The sequence below is a fragment of the Seriola lalandi genome, unplaced genomic scaffold, assembly GCF_002814215.2.
Source record: "Seriola lalandi dorsalis isolate HSWRI2012SDOR001 ecotype SW California unplaced genomic scaffold, Sedor1 jcf7180002054314, whole genome shotgun sequence".
Lineage (NCBI taxonomy): Eukaryota > Metazoa > Chordata > Actinopteri > Carangiformes > Carangidae > Seriola > Seriola lalandi.
The window spans coordinates 972,471-991,167 of record NW_019524867.1 but is presented as its reverse complement, the minus strand read 5'-3'; the positions used below and the strand labels follow the sequence as shown (position 1 = coordinate 991,167).

Here is an 18,697-nt window from a genome sequence, read left to right as displayed (position 1 = left end):
GAGGACAGTTGGCTGACTTCTTACGCAGTAACAAAATCATGTCTACCACAAATGTGAGGAAACTCATGAACTGTGGAGGTACGTCATAGTAAACTGAAAGCAACACATTTTGTGATTCTTTATGTTGACATTGGAAAGAGAGTCACTAACTGCTTTTATTGTATTATAGTGTCCCCAAATCATAAACTTCCTCCAGTAGTAGAAGTAAAATGTTAATTGTTTGCTCCACATCTCATCAGCCATTGCTTTGTTAGCTTTAGCTGGTGCTAAAATATTTCTATTGGTGTGAAATAAGAAAATTTAAGTTTTAAAAAATTAAGTTAAAGTTAGATTAAGTTCAATTCTTTTGTCAGCTATGTCCTTTGCTATATATGTTTCTGTAAATTTCAAAAAATACATTAAAAGTTAAAAAAAAAAAAAATCAAAAACATGACAGTGTAGTGCACAAAAATGTCCCTGAGGAACATGTTTCTGTTGTAAACGAGTCCTGTAGGAATTATGCAGGACTTTGTTGTAACCTCACCCTCACTTCTTACAATTACTTGGTGTACATGATCTCGTTTCTTATAGCCACCAATGCCCCACATTCTCTTTTTCTGTATTTTCACAGGTTTTGGGATGGAGGCTTCTCTGCTGCTGGTGGTTGGGTTTTCTCACACTCGAGGTGTCGCCATCTCCTTCCTAGTTCTGGCTGTAGGCTTCAGTGGATTCGCCATCTCAGGTAATACCACATCTGCACCAAAGAAAAATCTGTGTATCATCTGAAATGTTAGATTTTTATTTTGACTCTAAACCAAAAACATGAGGGTTTAGTTTGAAGCATGAGTTATTTGAAAATACTCAAATGCACAGAATGTTGCAGCTATGATTTTTTTCTGTTCCAGATTATGAAAGTCTAAAAATTTAAAAGCAGTTCTACTTTTTCCTTTGGGTGTGATGCAGTATACATGCATTAGCCTGCCAAGCCTTCACACAGGCCCTTCTCCTGAATATTTTAAAGATTGTTGTCATGGCAACAACAACATAAAAAATCGAAATGTGCATGTGGAACTAAACCATGTTCAGTTTTACAAAATATTCAAAAGTCCTGAAATCAAGAGGATTTTGTCACTGCTCACAGTAATCGAGTACTGTTATTTGTGAACGTGGTCGCTAGGTTTCAACGTCAATCATCTGGACATCGCTCCTCGCTATGCCAGCATCCTGATGGGAATTTCTAACGGGGTGGGAACGCTGTCTGGAATGGTGTGTCCCCTGATTGTTGGAGCTTTGACTAAAAACAAGGTGATTGTTACACGTTTACATATATAGAATTTTAACATATAATTTTTAGTTGTTTCACCAGTAGCTCATACACAGTTTTCTTATCTTGACTGTATCTGAACATGTTTGCTTACGGCCTTTCTTCATCTCGTATGCTGTTGAAATTCTTTTATTTATGTCTAATTATGTGTGTGTATATGTGTGTAAAGCCATTCCCAGCCCCTCTGTGCATATATAAAAAAAAATTACCAGGCACTGAAACGATGTGCTTCACTGAGGTTTTTCCCCATTACATGTATAAAATATGAGTAGGTTTGCTTTTTGATGAAACACAGAGCTGCTGTGTGTAATCTTGCACCTATCAAAAATTATTGTTAATAATTTATAGCGCTGTAAAATTTATTATACACATTGCAGCTGTAGTATGTTCAATGCCGTAAGTAATTCAGAGGATTTACATCATTGCCTCACTGGTACATCATTGAAAGATATGTAAGTCTGCTTCTGACAGGAAATTCATCGACTATATTCGTCTCCCCACAGACTCGTCTGGAGTGGCAGAATGTCTTTGTTATTGCGGCCATGGTGCATTACTCAGGGGTCATCTTCTACGCTATCTTTGCCTCGGGAGAGCAGCAGGACTGGGCCAACCCCGAGAGCACGAGCGAGGATAAATGTGGCATTATTGATGAGGACGAGCTGGCTGAAGAGTCAGAGCTCAACAGTGAGAACATGATGGCTCCCAAAAAGAGTTATGGAACAGCAGACAATTCATCCGGTCGAAAACAGGGCTGGAAAAAGAAGAGAGGCGTAACCATGCAAGAAGAGGAGGAACATTGCGGGAATGGGGACTACCAGGACCGGTACCAGTGAGACCGGAGTTCCCAAACACTCATAACCAGCCTGGAAATGTGAGAAACATGGGAGAAGTGGCAGAGAAAGCAGCATCATATGTACCTCAAGGCTGCTCTTTTTCACCAGTTTAACTATAATGTACTATAATGTTTGCAGAAAAAAAATCATATGGAAACACAACTTTAAAAAAGGCAAAATGCTAAAATCAAACACAATTTTATTAACATGAAACATCAACCAATACATAATAAAACCAGAAATTGGACAATAAATTTTATTTACACTGACATATACTGTAGACTAGTGTGCTTAATACAATAGAAAGCAAACGTCTGACCAATATCTATGGACCAACTAGTGCTGTGTTAAAGACACATGAGAAACACATATCAGCTTTCAAACCAGACTTTACTTTTCGTCCAACCTGCGCTGACCATTCTCCATCTGTGCAAGCAAACGCTGACTGATCTTGATGTAGCTTACTTTGAACCACATGGACAGTTTTTGACATGTTTTTGTGTCAGCTATGCAACGTGAAAAGAGACGTGCTTCTGGAATGTAATAATGGGTTTGACAGCAAACCACAGTGTTAATGTAATGAGCCTTATTGTTGTTGTTTTTTTTTTTTGCTTGTATGTATTTGCTGTTGCTGAATGATTGCATTCTGTCACTGCTTCGCTCGCTCTTCTTTGTCTGAGCAGATCACCAGCTCCATTTGTGAGGTAGCCCACTTCTTCCAACGTTATATCAGCTTCATTATTTATAGCGCTCTGAGCTCATAAAGAGATGAAATGGCTGGTGAGTTCAGTGCTGATGTTATTCCGTGAAGCATTTAGTGAAACTCTATTTATTCCTCTGGTGTTTGTCTTTTTGCAACTTCTCAGTGTTTGATACATGAAGACCCAGTTTGTTTTTAAAAAATAATGTAGGGGAATGCTTCACTTTGATCACAAAAGAGAAATTCACACTGTTCATCATTACTGCTAAAGAAGAGGAGAGAGCATTGATTTGATTTGCACTTTACTTGAACACACCAGAGATGAAATAAACTACATTTCTAATCTGTATTAATATTGTTTAGAGGCATAAAATCCAAAAAGAGGTTCTACGAGTAACATGCATGAAGTTATTCACCATTTCATCTTACTTTGTAACTTGAAAAAACTATTCAAAAAAATTATGAAAATCATTTATAATCAAATTACAGATTGTTCAGTGAGTATAATGGAAAACAAGACTGAGCAATCTACAGCCATGCTAGCGGCTCCATGAGGCTGTACAGGCTAAATGCTAATGCTACCATGCTAACATGCTCACACTGACGATGCTAACATGCTGATTTATGTTTATCAGGTACAATGTTTACCCATTTTAACATTTGCTAATTAGCCCTGGATGTCTAAACGTCTCAGGATGAATCCAGTAGTTGTTGAGAGATTTCACTCAAAACCATAAATGTTGACCTCATGGTGGCGCTAGAGGAAAAGACTGGGGATAAGTCAGCAGGCTACATCCTCTGGCAACCATGAATGTCTTGTATAAAATTTAATGGAAACTGCCGTTGTTGAGATATTTCAGGCTGAATCAGCGGTGGACACTGCCATCCCTGGAGCCTCAAAGAAAGAAATAAACAAGCTGAAAAGAAATACTATAACACTTTTGTGCTCTCTCACTCTGTAGTATAGTACAGCTTTTATTGTGTTGTTTTTTGTCTCCTCCTCTACAATGAATTTTCTCACTTAAATCATTAACACATAGCTGTCATAAAGGCACAGTGTGGCATGTATACAAATTACATTCTCCTTATCTCCTCTAACTATGTCACAGTATAAGCTGTCTCTGACACTGCCTGTTTATGTTAGTGTGCTCAAATTAGCCATTTTTAAATATTCTGAAGTCCGCTCTGTTTCCCATCACACTGTGGTAAACATCCTTTGTCTTATCTGTCTTCGTGCGCCTGCTTCATTTTGACCACAGAAGATAATTACTGAACAGGATATTTCTAGCCAGTATCAAACTTGCTTTTCCAAACTGTCAGGGAGTACTGAAATACACATATTTAACACTTATAAATAATGCTTTTTTTTGTGATTTATGAAAAGTCTAATGATTATTGCCTCTTGCATGCCGAAGAAAGATTTCAAGGTCACAGACATCCTCACAGTGCCTGTAAGTCCTTGAGAGCATGTGGCTGGTTATGTCACTTTGCTGGGTGTGTTTCTAGTATTTTATGTGCACGTCACTCACAACAGTTTACACGTTCCTGTTCTGAATGAGTAACAAAACACCAAGGTAAAAGGAAAGACAAAAGCCCAAACCAAACCAACACCTAATATCTGTTCTGGTCCTCATTATACCAAATGGAGAAAGATATTTAAAATGGACTTGTACATGTAACTTTGAATATGTTCAGTGGAGTTGTGTCTTTCTCTTCCCAGAAGCCATCTCTGCCAGCTCATTCCTCACATGCTGTGAAACACAGACCACATAGTCCACAAACAGCCAATGGCAAAGGTTCTGTTTATTTCAGAGAGACTGTCTGTTGACTCAGAAGGGCCTCTTTGTATGGAGCAACAACCCATCAATGATTAAACTATTATTTTTGGCCAAATTAAGGATAATAAAGACATTAGGGATTTCAATTTCTGTGAGCATGTTGATCTTAGAGTACACAAAGACAACAAATCAGGTACAGTGAGGTATGAAGGTGCCAATATAAACAAATCTGGTGTAAGCTGGCACCGCACATTGTAGTGACACGATAAAATGGCTTTGATCAGTTCAAGGACAAATGGCAACGATTTCCACACAGTCTGTTTTCAGAGGTTTTCTATGATAACCTCAATTTTTTGTACTTATGAAAACAATATGAGCACAACGTTATTAGTTAAAAGAACAGTCAAAAGATAATTTCACACAAAATCCCACCATGATCCTTTTTACTGAAAGATAAAAAAAAAAAAAAAACATAAACTACTGGACTGATTGCAGCTCCTCTGCTCAGATTGCTCAGACTCCTTCCAGATGTTTGCATCATGCTAACGACTGGATGTATGTTCCACGTTCCATGTGGTGTTTGTGTGTGAGTGTGTCTGACCCTGTTCTGCTGGAGAATTCATGAGGCAGCCACTTGTCTTGTTAAGATAAAGAGAGATTTTTTTGGGGGGTGGGGGGTGGCGGGTGGACAGGAATGAACAGTTTAATTAATAACCACCATTCCTCCTCTCCCTGACCTCAACTGGTCTCACATGCTCTCACTGGAGTCCAGACACAAGCAACTTCATGAGCTAATAATGATGGAGCTGTAGCTCTCAGTGTGGATATCAGAAACAAGAAAACTGTTACCAGGCAGGAATTCAACATTAACTGACCAGGGACCAGGATCAGGTAAGACCTATGAAATGGAGTGTGAACATTTTTCATGTTGACTGGTGAACCGATGACTTCTTATGAGCCCGTGGTGAGCCTCTGTATTTGACGGGTAAAGAGGTATGTTTGGCTGTTGTGTGGGCTGTTAGTGTGGACTGGAGCTTTCTGAATCCTTGTGGGTTGCTTTTTTTTTTTTTTTTTTATCTCAGGGGAAATTACACTGAGTTAATTAAAAAATGTAGCAGGTGAGGGCTATAAAAGTAATGTTTCACATGTTGACCATGTTGTGGCCTTGAAACCAGAAAGTCATAGGACAAGTTTAAAAACATGTCTGTTATTCATGAGATAGTTTACAAGCATGTCAAGGTTTACTATATTGTTAAATGATATTTATATATAAAGACTGAAGGTTTGCACACAAAATGTTTAGTAGAATTACATGAAAAAAGACAACACTGATCCTGTGATACATCCCGGCAAGTGAGCGCTAATGACATAATGTGTACTTGAATATGAAATGAGACAGGATATATAATTACTGCTCTGACAGGACATAGAAGGAAAAGACTTGCTCTTAGGGAGGCCTTGTAGTGGCCTGACTTTCATCCCCCATCTTCCTGCAGGCAGCTACCGAACATGTCATCCCTGTGTGGGAGAGGAGACCTGTCAGGTGCATCATTGTAGAGACTCCCAGGCTGATGTTTAATTACTTTGCGGTGCAGGTTTCATAGGATCCTGCAGACCTATAAGGATGCTCAGGAGATATTCATCATGGTCCACAAGTCACACTATTTCTATGCTTGTTGCAGAAGTAAACAAAGGGTTACAACAACTCTGTGGCCCAGCCGAACCTGTGTTGTCTGAGTTGGTAACTGACGACCCTCCTGAATGAATGAGTGGGTGGGCCCCGACATCAATGTGGTGGGACCGCTGCAAATCCCACCCAACGATGAATTCTCCATCTCAGAGAGCTCCCACTTGTTTGGTAAGTCTACTCAGCAGGAACTAGCTCGCAGAAAGACAAAACAACACTATCACACTGTGGTGATTGGAGATGAATGCTAACATTAGCATGCTAACATGCTCACAGTGCAGCATTAACATGATGATGTTATGCTAGCAGGTATAATGTTTACCATGTTCACCATCGTAGTTTAGCATGTTAGCATGCTAAAATTTGGTAATTTGCTCAAAATACAAAGCACACCGGAGTCTGATGGGAACAGGGTGCCATTAGTTTTTCAGGGATTTGATCATGAGCCAAATTAGATAGATAGATAGATAGATAGATAGATAGATAGATAGATAGATAGATAGATAGATAGATAGATAGATGCTTTATTTATCTGGTATTGACTAAGAATTGGACAAACTGAAATTTTGATCACATTATGATGCTAGATGAACAATCATTACATCACCAAATTTATTACCATTCATGAATGTCTGTACAAGGTTTAAGGGCAAACCAGCCAGTAGTTGTTGAGATACTTCACTCAAAACCACAAATGTCAACCTCATGGTGGAGGAAAAGTCAGGGCATCACCACAATCTCTCGGATTCATCCTCTGGGAAGCATGAATGTATGTAAAAAATTTCATTGAAATCCATTCAATGCAAAAGCATAGAGACACCTAATCACAAAAGGAGAAAACTAATACAGTAATAGATGCCTGTTACTGTAAGCAGTTTCCAGACAAACTTGATTTCTGTTATTCAACCTACCCTCATTGATATAAATGGGGTGGAGTAACAGAAAAACTTGTCAGTTTAACACCCTACAATTCAAAAGCAAATTCAACAAAATGAAAATCTGGATCCATAAATTCCCATGTTCCTTCTAACAAATGCGTAGACAGGTTCATGGCCATCTCTGGCCCAGTAGCAGTCAGCTGGAACCATTGCCCAAATCTGAAAATGAATTCACATATTAGCCAGCTACTTGTAATGATGTAAAGAAAGGCGACTTTGTGGTTAATGAGTAGCTGTACCAACCTTTGCTCCCCTTGGGATTTCTCAAGCAAGTGCCAAGTAGTTCAGTTCTTCATGTGCCATTCTCACGTCTTCAGAGGATGGCCTTGAATTAGAAGAAATAAATGGAAGATGATTCTTTTAGTCAGGCGTGAAGGAAGGACTGACCTACAAAACCGAGCTGTGCTGTCGGGCGATCAGAGAGTATAATCTCTGAGTATTCTGTGTGTTTGGTCACACTGAGGTGGCCATGGTCCAGACCAAGTCTTCAAGAGGTCAGTGTTGCCTATAGTTTACAGTCCGCTTGTTTTAATGACAGATTTGAGCGCCTGAGAACAATTTCAGTGCAGTTGACGGACGATTCTCGTGGACTACAATTTGAAACTGTACTTATCACACCACAGATGTTTTTAAAGGAAATGTTATGTCATGAATATACTACGCCTGGTTAGGAAATCAGTCATGAGGAAGAAACAGTAGGATCCCATTAACATTATTGTATCAGTTTCAAAAGTGCCAACTTGTTTGGAGTAGAGTTGCATGTCATCCCAAAAGACACAGTGTGCTGTGCAAGCGAGTCGTTAATCATTTATTGGTTTACAGTATGCGTTGTGTGCATTGCCTACTGCTGAGCCAGTTTATACTCCAACGAGCTTCTGCTGTTTTTTTCTTATCAAAACTGAAGATTTTAAGGATACAGTGTTATAGATTGTAAGGGTCGACCTGTAATGTGAAAGGTGTCACATGTAGTGATATTCCTACACATAATCATCAGCAGACTCATCAGTGTTTTGATTTTACAGCCTTCAACTTTAAAGTTTTGGTTCAGTATCTTCATTTCCAGTTGCAGAGGACAGCTGTTTTCAGCTAAAATGCTCAGATAAATACACTGTACACTCACTGTCCAGCATCAAGCAGCACAAAGACACAGTTCAGCCACTGTTTGTTACACTGTCCCCAAGTGGCTAAAAAAAATAAATAAATTACGGCAAGTTTACGTATGTAGTGTCTTTTTTATCTCTCTAAAACAAACTTTGGGATCCAAAACTAAATGTGACTTGACTTGACACTATTTCATGACCTTCCTTTGGTATTTGACTAAATCCAGGTTATATTATGTTATGTCAGTGCGACTAATTGTGAAAGTTTATTCTTGACCTTGAAAATGGTAGTTAAATGTTTACTCAGGGTCCATTTACTAGTTTGTTTTTAAAAGCTTTCAACATCATCTCATGATCTTCCTCTGCAGATTGAATTTGCTGAGTTGACATATGAGATTTTTATTAGGTTTTCATTAGGTTCCAAATTTATGTCATGTGATGACGACTGAGCTGTATCTCTATCTGGTAAGGAAGGCCTTGAGATGAAGTCTGAAAAAGAGAGTGATCGACATTGATTCAGGATTTGTTTTTTCTCTCTCTCTTTTATTTATTTATTTTTGTTCAAACGCCTCTACATGACGTTTAATTGTTCTCCTCTTCTTTCTTGTCTTAGATATTCTGGCAGATCACAGCAGCCCCCTCCTGCAGGATCCCGACCTCTTACCCTTCACCAACTACCCCAGCATGCAGTACCCATCCATGGAGCCAACCATGTCTTCCACACCATACTACTCCAATCAGAACTACTACCCTCAGTACAATGGAGATGAATGGTACTCACACACAGGGATATATGAACTAAGGAAAGGACCCCTGGAGGTCAGCTATGATGCTGAGATAGAGGAGACGTCTGCCGTGGTGCCTACCGTGTGTAAGAGGATGCGGCACATGTCTCAAGCTGGGAGGGTCAAAGGGGAGGAACTGTGTGTTGTGTGTGGAGACAAGGCCTCTGGATACCACTATAACGCTCTCACCTGTGAGGGATGTAAAGGTGAGATTTGAAATCATAACATACTGTATGTAAATTTTTATCTCTTCTATAGTTAGAGTGGATTAGTTTGTGTTTTGATACATTGGACTGTAACTGTAATAAGGGCAGCTGATGTTAAAACAACATTATGCAACTATTTTACCTTCAAACAACAGCTTCAAAATCATTTTGATGGTACACTGACTTGTAATAGGGAGAGTACTTGAATGAGACTTGAATGCTTGTTGTTGCATTGTGCACCTTGGGTTGAGCAGGTAGGATCTCCCGCGAGAAGTGCTTAAGGCTTTAGTGTTACTTCCATCTATAACCGTTCAAACCCGGAGCCAAAATCTAATGCGCCAGAGTCCTGCAATAACCCTTAAAGGCTGTCAAGGCTGCTATGTTGTTGTTCAGCAAAAGTTACATCTAAGTTAGTCTTTATCTAAAGGAATTGTATTTTTCAGAGATCTTAAACATCCCAAATAGGGCTTCAACTAACTATTATTTTCATCATTGGTCAGTTATTTTCTCTCTCAATTATTACAATCATTTTGGTTATGAATTGTCAGAATACAAGGAAAATAATTTCAGCACTTATCCAAAATAAAAATGTACACAAGGAAGAAATGTGTCCTCTATAAAAAGCTACTTTCATTCAGCTTTTTAGATTTCTTAAAGTGTATTTATTTGAGCTAAGTTTTGTCTGGGTTTAAAGTACATATCCAGGCACAGTCGCTTGAACTGGCAGGATACTCATAGAGTGACATTTGGCCCACATAGCAAAAGTGTCTTTAACTGTTGACTTTTAGATGCCACCCATGACTGGTATGTTCATATCTACGGTCCAAACAGCAGCAGGTGAAAAGTAATATGTGAGCATGTGTCATTTAAAACGATTAAAATGAATATTCTCTGAGGCTACAAATGACCCAGTATATGCCTGCTGCTGGTAAAAACAGATTAGGGATTATTTAATCGTACTTATCTACTGCTACCGATGCTGTAATACAAGAACCCAGACTTCATGACTTTCTGTTTGTCAATAAACCGCAAAACAAGCCATATTTTTTATGTCCAATATTAGTATGAAAAATCCTCAATCCGCAAACACCACAAAGAAGGCCGAGAGGTCACGTTCAGTTACTTGAATTAGCTGAGGTGAGGCCTAGCAGAAAACTAGCTAGTTGTGTCTGCACCCACCGATCATTAAAAAAAGCAGCTACGCCCTCAATTATGCACAACTTTAAGCCTTAATGAAATTAAACAGGTGAGATATATATAGATTCACCCTCCGTACAGTTGTCATGAAGTAGGGAATTAGTTATAGAGACTAAAACAGTTTTTTGTACCAATCCGTAAACATGATTTGAGAAATTTTGATGCCAGCCTCAAGTGGCCATTTCAGGAACTGCAGCTTTTGGCACTTCTGTGCTAGCTTAATTTCCAACCCCAGAGGTTTTATATAGGTATATGTATATGATCAGGTCTGACAGGAACGTCTCAAGCTTGAGAAAGGATTCAGGCTGGTTTAATGAGAACAAAGGATATGTAAGGGAATTTCACAGTAAGAGCAAGAGCACTTTACAACCCACATGTAAAAGTTATCCACCTGGTGATAGTGAAGTCATGGCCTTTAGCAGCTCCTCCTCCTTTATGACACTGTGAATTTGCTGTGATTCCTGCCAAACCACAGGGTGAATGGATATGAGTGTAATTCCACACTGTGAGGTTAGACAATGCCAGGAGTGCAGCAGCTGGCCTGTCCTGCCATTTGACTGAGAATAGGCTCAGTTCTGCCTGGTACTGCTGCCAGATTGGGTTTCCTCTCAGCTTTCTGCTGTACAATGCAGGAGCAACCTGAGCTCAGTTACGCTAATGCATGTCATTGTGTTTAATGTTGTATGTCAGAATGTCTAATAACTGTTCCAAAGTTATTCTGTGTGTGTCTGGTGTGTGTGTGTGTGTGTGTGTGTGTGTGTGTGTGTGTGTGTGTGTGTGTGTGTGTGTGTGTGTGGTTTGCCCTGCCTGTATCATTACCTGCTGGGTTCATGGGATTCTCTGTGTGACATAATTAGAACAGTGTGCAGTAAAGCTGTAATTTTATTTCTATCTGATAATAATCATATCTTGTCAGTCATCATGGTTAAAAAGCTAGAATCTGCATGACACACTGTGCAGTGGTGAAATTATTATTCAGAGCCTTTATTTACTGAAAAGTATCATTATCAAGAATCATTATCTAAAAATATTCCATTGCATTGCATAAGCAATTAAGAGTGCCCTGTGGTTACACTGCATGCCATGTAACTATAACATCTATGGTTTGAGTCCAGCCTGGGAACTTTGTTGTCATCTCTCTCTCTCCCTGTCGCTGTCCGCCAATCAACTGTCACCTGTCATTTGAAAACGGTGTCTCCATTACAGTTTGTCTTGGACAGTAACTGTAAAATGTCCTGCTCAGTGCATACCTTGGTTATTATTCTTTAATAAACAAATTCAATGCATGCTTACCAAAAATATTTCTATATGTTTAGCCTTTATATTAAAAATCAGGGGGGTTATCAGGGGTGTCCTGATAGGAGTAGCTTACAATAAAAGTACAATCTGAAATGTTGTAGAGTTGAAGATTAAAGTTGCATCACATGAAAATAATAAGAATAAGTAACTTGAAAATTACACTTAAGTACAGTATTTGCCAGTATACTATAGTGTGGCCCGACAGAACATACTGCATGCACTGCAGGTTGTATGTGATCGGTGTCGTCCATAGTGACATCAAAGTACGAAATGTCTTGGCTTTGTATCAGCATCCTCTGCACCTTGCACATGATAATGCCTTTGTTTTTACTATGTTCAGGTTTCTTCAGACGGAGCATAACCAAGAACGCTGTGTACAAATGCAAGAGTGGTGGAAACTGTGAGATGGACATGTACATGCGCAGGAAATGCCAGGAGTGTCGGCTAAGAAAGTGCAAAGAGATGGGCATGCTGGCTGAATGTGAGTATGACTTCTGACAGGGCGCTGAAACTATTGTTAATACGATGAGGAGTGAAATCGTAGGTATATTTCTACCTACTATCATGCATCAGTTCAAACTGATTGGCAGCATCACATGCACACATTGTGCTGTCTATTTAGTAGTGTCAAGAAAGGCTGGCAATGGCTGCATAGGTGAACCCTCATTTTCCATTCTGACATGGGGTGTTGAATTTTACTGGGGGATTGAATATCACATAACAGACAAAGGAAAGGTCCAGCTTTTGTTACTGTTACAGGAATAGAAGCTTCATTTAAGAAATATGAAGTGCCAGTAGAAGGAATTTGCTGTAGAGTTTTTGTCTTAAAAGTTTTCTTAACGCCTTTGTCTCTTGGGGAATGTAGTCATCGGTATTTTTAAATACAAAGCATGCCACATTGTGAGGAAACGAGAGGACAGAAATGATAAATGTGAAAAATGTACTTGCTCTGAAGTCTTTAGAGGATTATTAGTTATTGGGTCTATTTGGAGCTGTCAGTAGAACAGAGCAGGAGGATGGACTGGACTCCTGTTGCTCATAAATAGTGCAGGGAAGGTGTGATGAATATTGCAGCGTGGCAGGCTTTAATGACTGTACCTGCAGGCGCAACAAGGGCTCAACAAATTAGAGCTTTTCGGTCATATAGTGTGAAAAGAAATATGCTAATTTACTGCAGAGGTTGATGTCTTATTTCTTTGATGACTTGCCTGTCTCCACTGTCCAATCAAGTCTTTTACAAAGAGGGAAGATATATCGCTTCTTGTTTGGCTGAATTTACAAAGCAGAGGGAGAAATATAGATGTGAAGGAATGACAAGGTTTTACATTCATGCACAATCATAGAAAACGTTATATGATAAGTTAATTTCTTAATTCAGGATAAGGATCAAGTTACACTAGGTATAATATATCATGTTGAAATATGAATGGCAAAAATTACCCTAACCCTAAAGTATGATGGAATTTCACCAGTTTTTCTGTGCAGGTTGGTACCAGTATTTAATACAACATTAATATGGTCTCATGATAAATGAAAGTGAGCTTTTATAACTGCATGGCATGGCTGTTGAATAAAAAGCTGTGAGGTATTCAACACACATAGTGAAGCCTTCATCACTGCTGGCAGGCCTTCTGACAGAGATCCAGTGTAAATCTAAAAGGCTACGGAAGAACACCAAGGCCTCCCCGGGACAGTCGACTGGAGACGAGACAGAAGGGACAGACAACACAGACAGCAAACAGGTCACCTCTACCACTAAACTGTCAAAGGTAATCACAGCCTGTCAAACCTGTCTTGGAAGTTTGCAGTTATTTTTTTTTTTTCACATTTATTTGATGTTTTTCTCCAAATCCACTGATTTTGTCTTATAAACAGTGTCACCTCTTGATGACGGGTGGTTTTGTTTTCTCTTTCTAAATCCAGGAAAAAGTTGAACTCACCAAAGAGCAGCAGGCATTGATAAAAATCATTGTAGATGCTTATAACAGACATCAAATCCCTCAAGACATGGCCAAAAAACTGGTATGTTACATTCATATTTCTTTAAACTTCATGTTGTTTTAATCCATTTAGGTAGCTGTCATCAAAAATTTCATTTCAACAGATGAGTCGCTTACATTTGGCAGCAGTAAGTGCAGCTCATGTGTGCCAGATAGATGTCAGACTAGGCTGACATCTATCTGAGGTTCATCTACTAAAGTTTGCAATATTACATTCTTAGAAATGGGCTGTCAACATGCCCTGACATCCTCATAGCTGAGCCCAAGAACAACAACACAGCGCCTGTGTAATCTACTGCTCCTCTCAGATGATGTGATCTGTTTATATTGTTGCTATTTACTGTTGTTGTTGTTGTTGTTGTTGTTGTTGTTTCCCCCACAGCTACAAGACCAATACAGTGCAGAGGAAAACTTCCTCCTGTTGACAGAAATGGCAACTAGTCAAGTTCAAGTTCTGGTGGAGTTTACAAAAAATATTCCAGGTATTATTTTTGGCAGATCCTGTAGAATAAGAGACGATGGCCAGAGGCATAACACACACTGGTAGTGTAACACACTGGTACACACATTGCTCATTATTCCTTGCTCGTTGTAATGAATGGTATTATTCCTCTGGCAGGTTTTCTCTCTCTAGATCATGAAGACCAGATCGCTCTGCTGAAGGGTTCGGCCGTGGAAGCCATGTTTCTGCGCTCAGCCCAGGTTTTCAGCAGGAAGATGCCCAACGGACACACAGAAGTTTTAGAGGAGAGAATACGCAAGAGTGGTGAGTCAGCTGACTTAATCCCCCCTAAAAATGTGTGTTTCTGTTCTGTACTTGACTTCTAACTTATCATAGTGTAAATAACTGTGACCTTCTAAACGTTCATCATCCAAAATCTAGTAATACATGTAACTCTTGAATTTGGAACTACAGTATATTAACTCCTGATTCGTGACCTTCAAGAGTATCATGAAATCTGTAGCCCCACCTGCAGCCAAGTCTAGTCAGATCCTCCTTTACTAATTGATCAGCCTGATCTGTGTGATGCAGCTGGGAGATGCGTGTTGACCTGTTGATCTCTGGCTCGGTGTAGATTACACATGTACACACACCCTCGCTGGGTTCAGTTACACTCGTTTCAGGTGTGTGTGAGGGCATGCTTGCAGCTTAAGGAGAGCGTTCAAAGTAAACCCAGCGCTGTCGTTGCACTGGGTTTAATGGATTAAAACACACACATTGGTTGTTTCTGCCATGGGAAGGTTTTTCTCACATATTCTGTTTTTGCCGCCTCTGTATTTATACATATGTGCCATATCAAATAGTTTTACTGGCAGGTGGTTTTTAAAAAAAAAAAAAAAACACCTACATGTATATTTATATGTGTCATTATGTCAACCAGGATGGACAGTTAGACAGACAGTGGCTGCGATGTCAGGGGTGTGTGTGTGTGTGCGTCGCTGGGTCCCTTGGCGCATCGCCTGTGTGAATGGTGGGGATAGGAGATATTCACACTAAAGGCCAGTCAGGGAGAATAAGGGAGCAAAGCTGTCTGAAGAGACCATTGTTCCTTATCAAAACATCAAGAGTGCTATTGTCCACTTCTTTCCCTCTGAGCCTCACTGGCATTTCTGAATGCTTCAATGGAGTGTCCGAGCAGACAGACACCCTCTGCTAGTTTGAAAAGTGAGCGCAAACATTTGAAGTCATATAGAGAGCAGTTCCTAATATTCATCCTCATTTATTATTGAATCATTACCTGAAGCACAAAAGCAGACAAGCTGATATTTGTAATGTGCTGAAGGGCTCTGCAGATCCTGCTGCACTGCGACTACAGTATTTTAATATGCGCAAATGTATGACCAGGAAATATACCATCAAAGCTGAGTTAAGGCATTATGCAATCAAAGTATTTCAGTTGCAATGTTCTCTTTGTATAGTATACATTATGACTGTGATCCATTCTTTCATTTCACAGTCATAACTAGAACAGATAGAACAGATTTTGCACGTAAGATTCACTCAGATTCACTCCCTTTTAATGCTGCTCTTCGCCTTAGAATGTTTTGCTGTGTGTTCTTGTGCTCTCGTGTTTATCTTCCACCTCTTACATTTCTTCCTCCCACTCTATCCTCTTCTTCTCCAGTTTATCTGTAACACCCACCTCAGTATAATACAGCAAAGCACAGATCACCTTTGACCCTCTGATTTCTAACTGAAGGGTTTTATAGTTAGTGTTTGAGCTATTGAGAAGTCAGCGCAGCCAGCTGGTAACTGTGGTGCCATTGATTTTCCCTGACAGCCCTTCATGTATTTTGCAGTAAGGTGTTTGTGAAGTCTTTTTTTTTTTTTTTGATTTATCACATGAGCCGTGAATTTCAGGTGATGGTTGACTCCACGGGAGATGGTTCCACGGGAAAACATGTTAAAAACATAAAAGGCAAATACACATTTTTCAAACAACATTAGTTGTCTTGCTGTGTATATGTCATTATTGATTCAACATCACATTTATAGGTAAGGAATAGTGCTGTAGATGACAAACTGGCTAATGAAATTTGTTCTTGGTATACAGGGAATGAAGTGACCTCTGCCAGATGTTTAAATGATTATATAGTATAGAATAGTAGATAATGTTCAGTCAGAAATGTACTGTATGGGTGAACAATAATGCAGATCAGGGAGGACTGTTGATTTAATATCCTGGTGCAAAGTCCAGACTGTTATGTAAGACAAACTCTGACTACTGCTCTTACATTTCCTGCTTCTCCTCCTGCAGATTATCTCTTATTTTGAAAGGTAATCATCTTAGAAGGTCATTTTAAAAGCGGTTAAATAGATTGTTTGGACTACACTCACTGCAGTGGATTTAAAATTGTACTGTTTAACTTCATCAGTCAGAATCTGATGGTTGATAACAATCAATCAATCCTCCTGCTGTTTGTCTGTTGTGTGTGTTGTATCTTATCTTTCATCTAAACCAGGGCATTGTTATTGTGGTACCATAAATGAGCTGAAACTACTGTAAGTAATTAAACCAAGGCTTAAAGACAGCTCATTACATTGTTTATGTTATCACTGATCCAAGGTCTGTACTCCACTTTTGAGCTTTTAAGGCGAGCTCGCTGTATCAATGCACTGTCAAGATTTTCGAAAACTGAAATATGAAGCCAAAAATCCATTGTCTTTTTTCTGCAGGTATATCAGAGGAATTCATGACACCAATGTTCAACTTTTACAAAAGCATTGGTGAACTCCACATGGTACAGGAGGAACAGGCTCTCCTCACAGCCATAACCATCTTGACACCAGGTAACCCAGTATCAACATCTCACTTATCCTCATAGTTTATGTATCTCCCTACAGTTGTTGATACCCTATCTTCTCCAGATCGGCCTTACGTGAAGGATCAGCAGGCTGTTGAGAGACTTCAGGAGCCCATGCTGGACATGCTGAGGAAGCTGTGTGGGCTACAGCACCCGCAGAAGCCTCAGTACTTCGCTCGGCTCCTGGGCCGTCTGACGGAGCTGAGAACACTCAACCATTACCACGCAGAGATGCTCACGTCGTGGAGGATGAACGACCACAAATTTACCCCTCTGCTCTGTGAGATCTGGGACGTGCAGTGACACAGCAGGAGAAGGGAAGAAATTCATAGCTTGGGGATGATAACGTGAACATTTAAACTCGCAAGACAAAGTCATGGTCCAACTGCACAAGCTGTGTGTCTCTATGTTGTCTGACCTTGACGGCATTAGTCATATATTGACTCGGTTTAGAGTATTGTTTGAGTTTATTCTGCTCATGGATTTTTTTCATGGCTCACACCATCATCAGCATGTCTATTTGCTGTGCGATTTAGTCAGCTCAGACTTGTAGAGGCAATTGAAATTATGGTAGTGTTCTCAGCACAAAGAGGAAACTATTCAAAGGTAAAGCAGATTTCTCATTACTGTGAACATAATGTAAAAGAATCTTGAAGCCCCAGCGCGATTAGTCAGGCAAGTACAAACACTGGAACTTATTCAAAGCAAAGATGGTGCTCATACGAAGTGTAAGGTTTAGATTACATTAAGTTTTAATAATGGCTTCATTTATTTTTTATTTGTAAAACTCATAGATCTTGCTACATGTACGTAAAGATGCAAAGGTTTTATGTTCTGCCTCTGTTCTGATTAACAGGGAAAAAGGTTTAAGTTAATGTTTAAGCTTTTTTTCGTAGATAGTGGTCAGCACAAAGGTAACAGCTGTTCAGTGAGGACATACAGATATATCATCTGGTACATCTGGAAAATCATGATCGTTGTTCCTCTTTCTGAAACTTTTTCTTGATAAACTAAACTGACATGTGCAAATTACTTAAGAATATTGACTAAATAATGAAAATTAAAATAGTCAAAAGGTTTTCACTGATGAAATACGGTCTCCCAATTGTATAAATTTCAACAGTAACTAACAAAAGCACAATTTTTTTGTGCCTTATTTATGTCTACGTTTAAACCTGTGTTAATATTTCATTGCAGTGGGCTATCAGAACAAATGGACCTCAGTTAAAGGACCATAAATGTGTTTTTGCATGTTTTACCCAATTTTCTATAATTAAAGAATATTTAACATTGCGTTTGAGCACTTTAATGCCCCATTTTAATGTGTACTATTATACTTAATGGTCTTAAATTTTGAATATTTGGTTCTTCCATTTTATTTTCTTTCTTTTTCTTTTTTTCTTTCTTTCTTTTTCTTTCTTTCTTTCTCTTTTTCTTTCTTTCTTTCTTTGGCATTGTGATACCTGGCATACTGCAGTAATAGCTGTATTTGTTAATATGCTAATTGTAGTTGTTGCAGTAGCAATGTGTTCAAGTATACTGTAACAGATTGTAGCATCCACTCA

The 18,697-nt window shown here is 39.2% G+C and overlaps 2 protein-coding genes across 3 annotated transcripts in view; both read left to right on the top strand.

The window, feature by feature from the left end:
- slc17a8 (solute carrier family 17 member 8) overlaps nt 1-3,768 on the top strand; it is a 12,050-nt gene extending 8,282 nt beyond the window's left edge. Inside the window, exons 11-12 of the mRNA XM_023406690.2 lie at nt 1,157-1,284; nt 1,807-3,768. Coding sequence (XP_023262458.1) covers nt 1,157-1,284; nt 1,807-2,136 — 458 coding nt within the window. The 3' untranslated portion in view covers nt 2,137-3,768. The remainder of the gene's footprint in view (nt 1-1,156; nt 1,285-1,806) is intronic.
- Nucleotides 3,769-5,346: 1,578 nt separating this feature from the next.
- nr1h4 (nuclear receptor subfamily 1, group H, member 4) lies at nt 5,347-18,425 on the top strand. Of its 2 annotated transcripts, XM_023406666.2 has the most exons (10): nt 5,347-5,505; nt 6,297-6,472; nt 8,953-9,330; nt 12,167-12,307; nt 13,453-13,595; nt 13,750-13,848; nt 14,209-14,308; nt 14,446-14,592; nt 17,005-17,118; nt 17,197-18,425. In XM_023406666.2, exons 2-10 carry the CDS (start codon nt 6,376-6,378, stop codon nt 17,433-17,435), a joined length of 1,458 nt encoding a protein of 485 aa, XP_023262434.1. In that variant the 5' UTR covers nt 5,347-5,505; nt 6,297-6,375; the 3' UTR covers nt 17,436-18,425. The 2 variants fall into 2 exon arrangements, with proteins under 2 accessions (XP_023262434.1, XP_023262435.1); XM_023406667.2 differs by lacking the exons at nt 5,347-5,505; nt 6,297-6,472 and adding an exon at nt 7,552-7,733.
- The last annotated feature ends 272 nt before the right edge of the window (nt 18,426-18,697 follow it).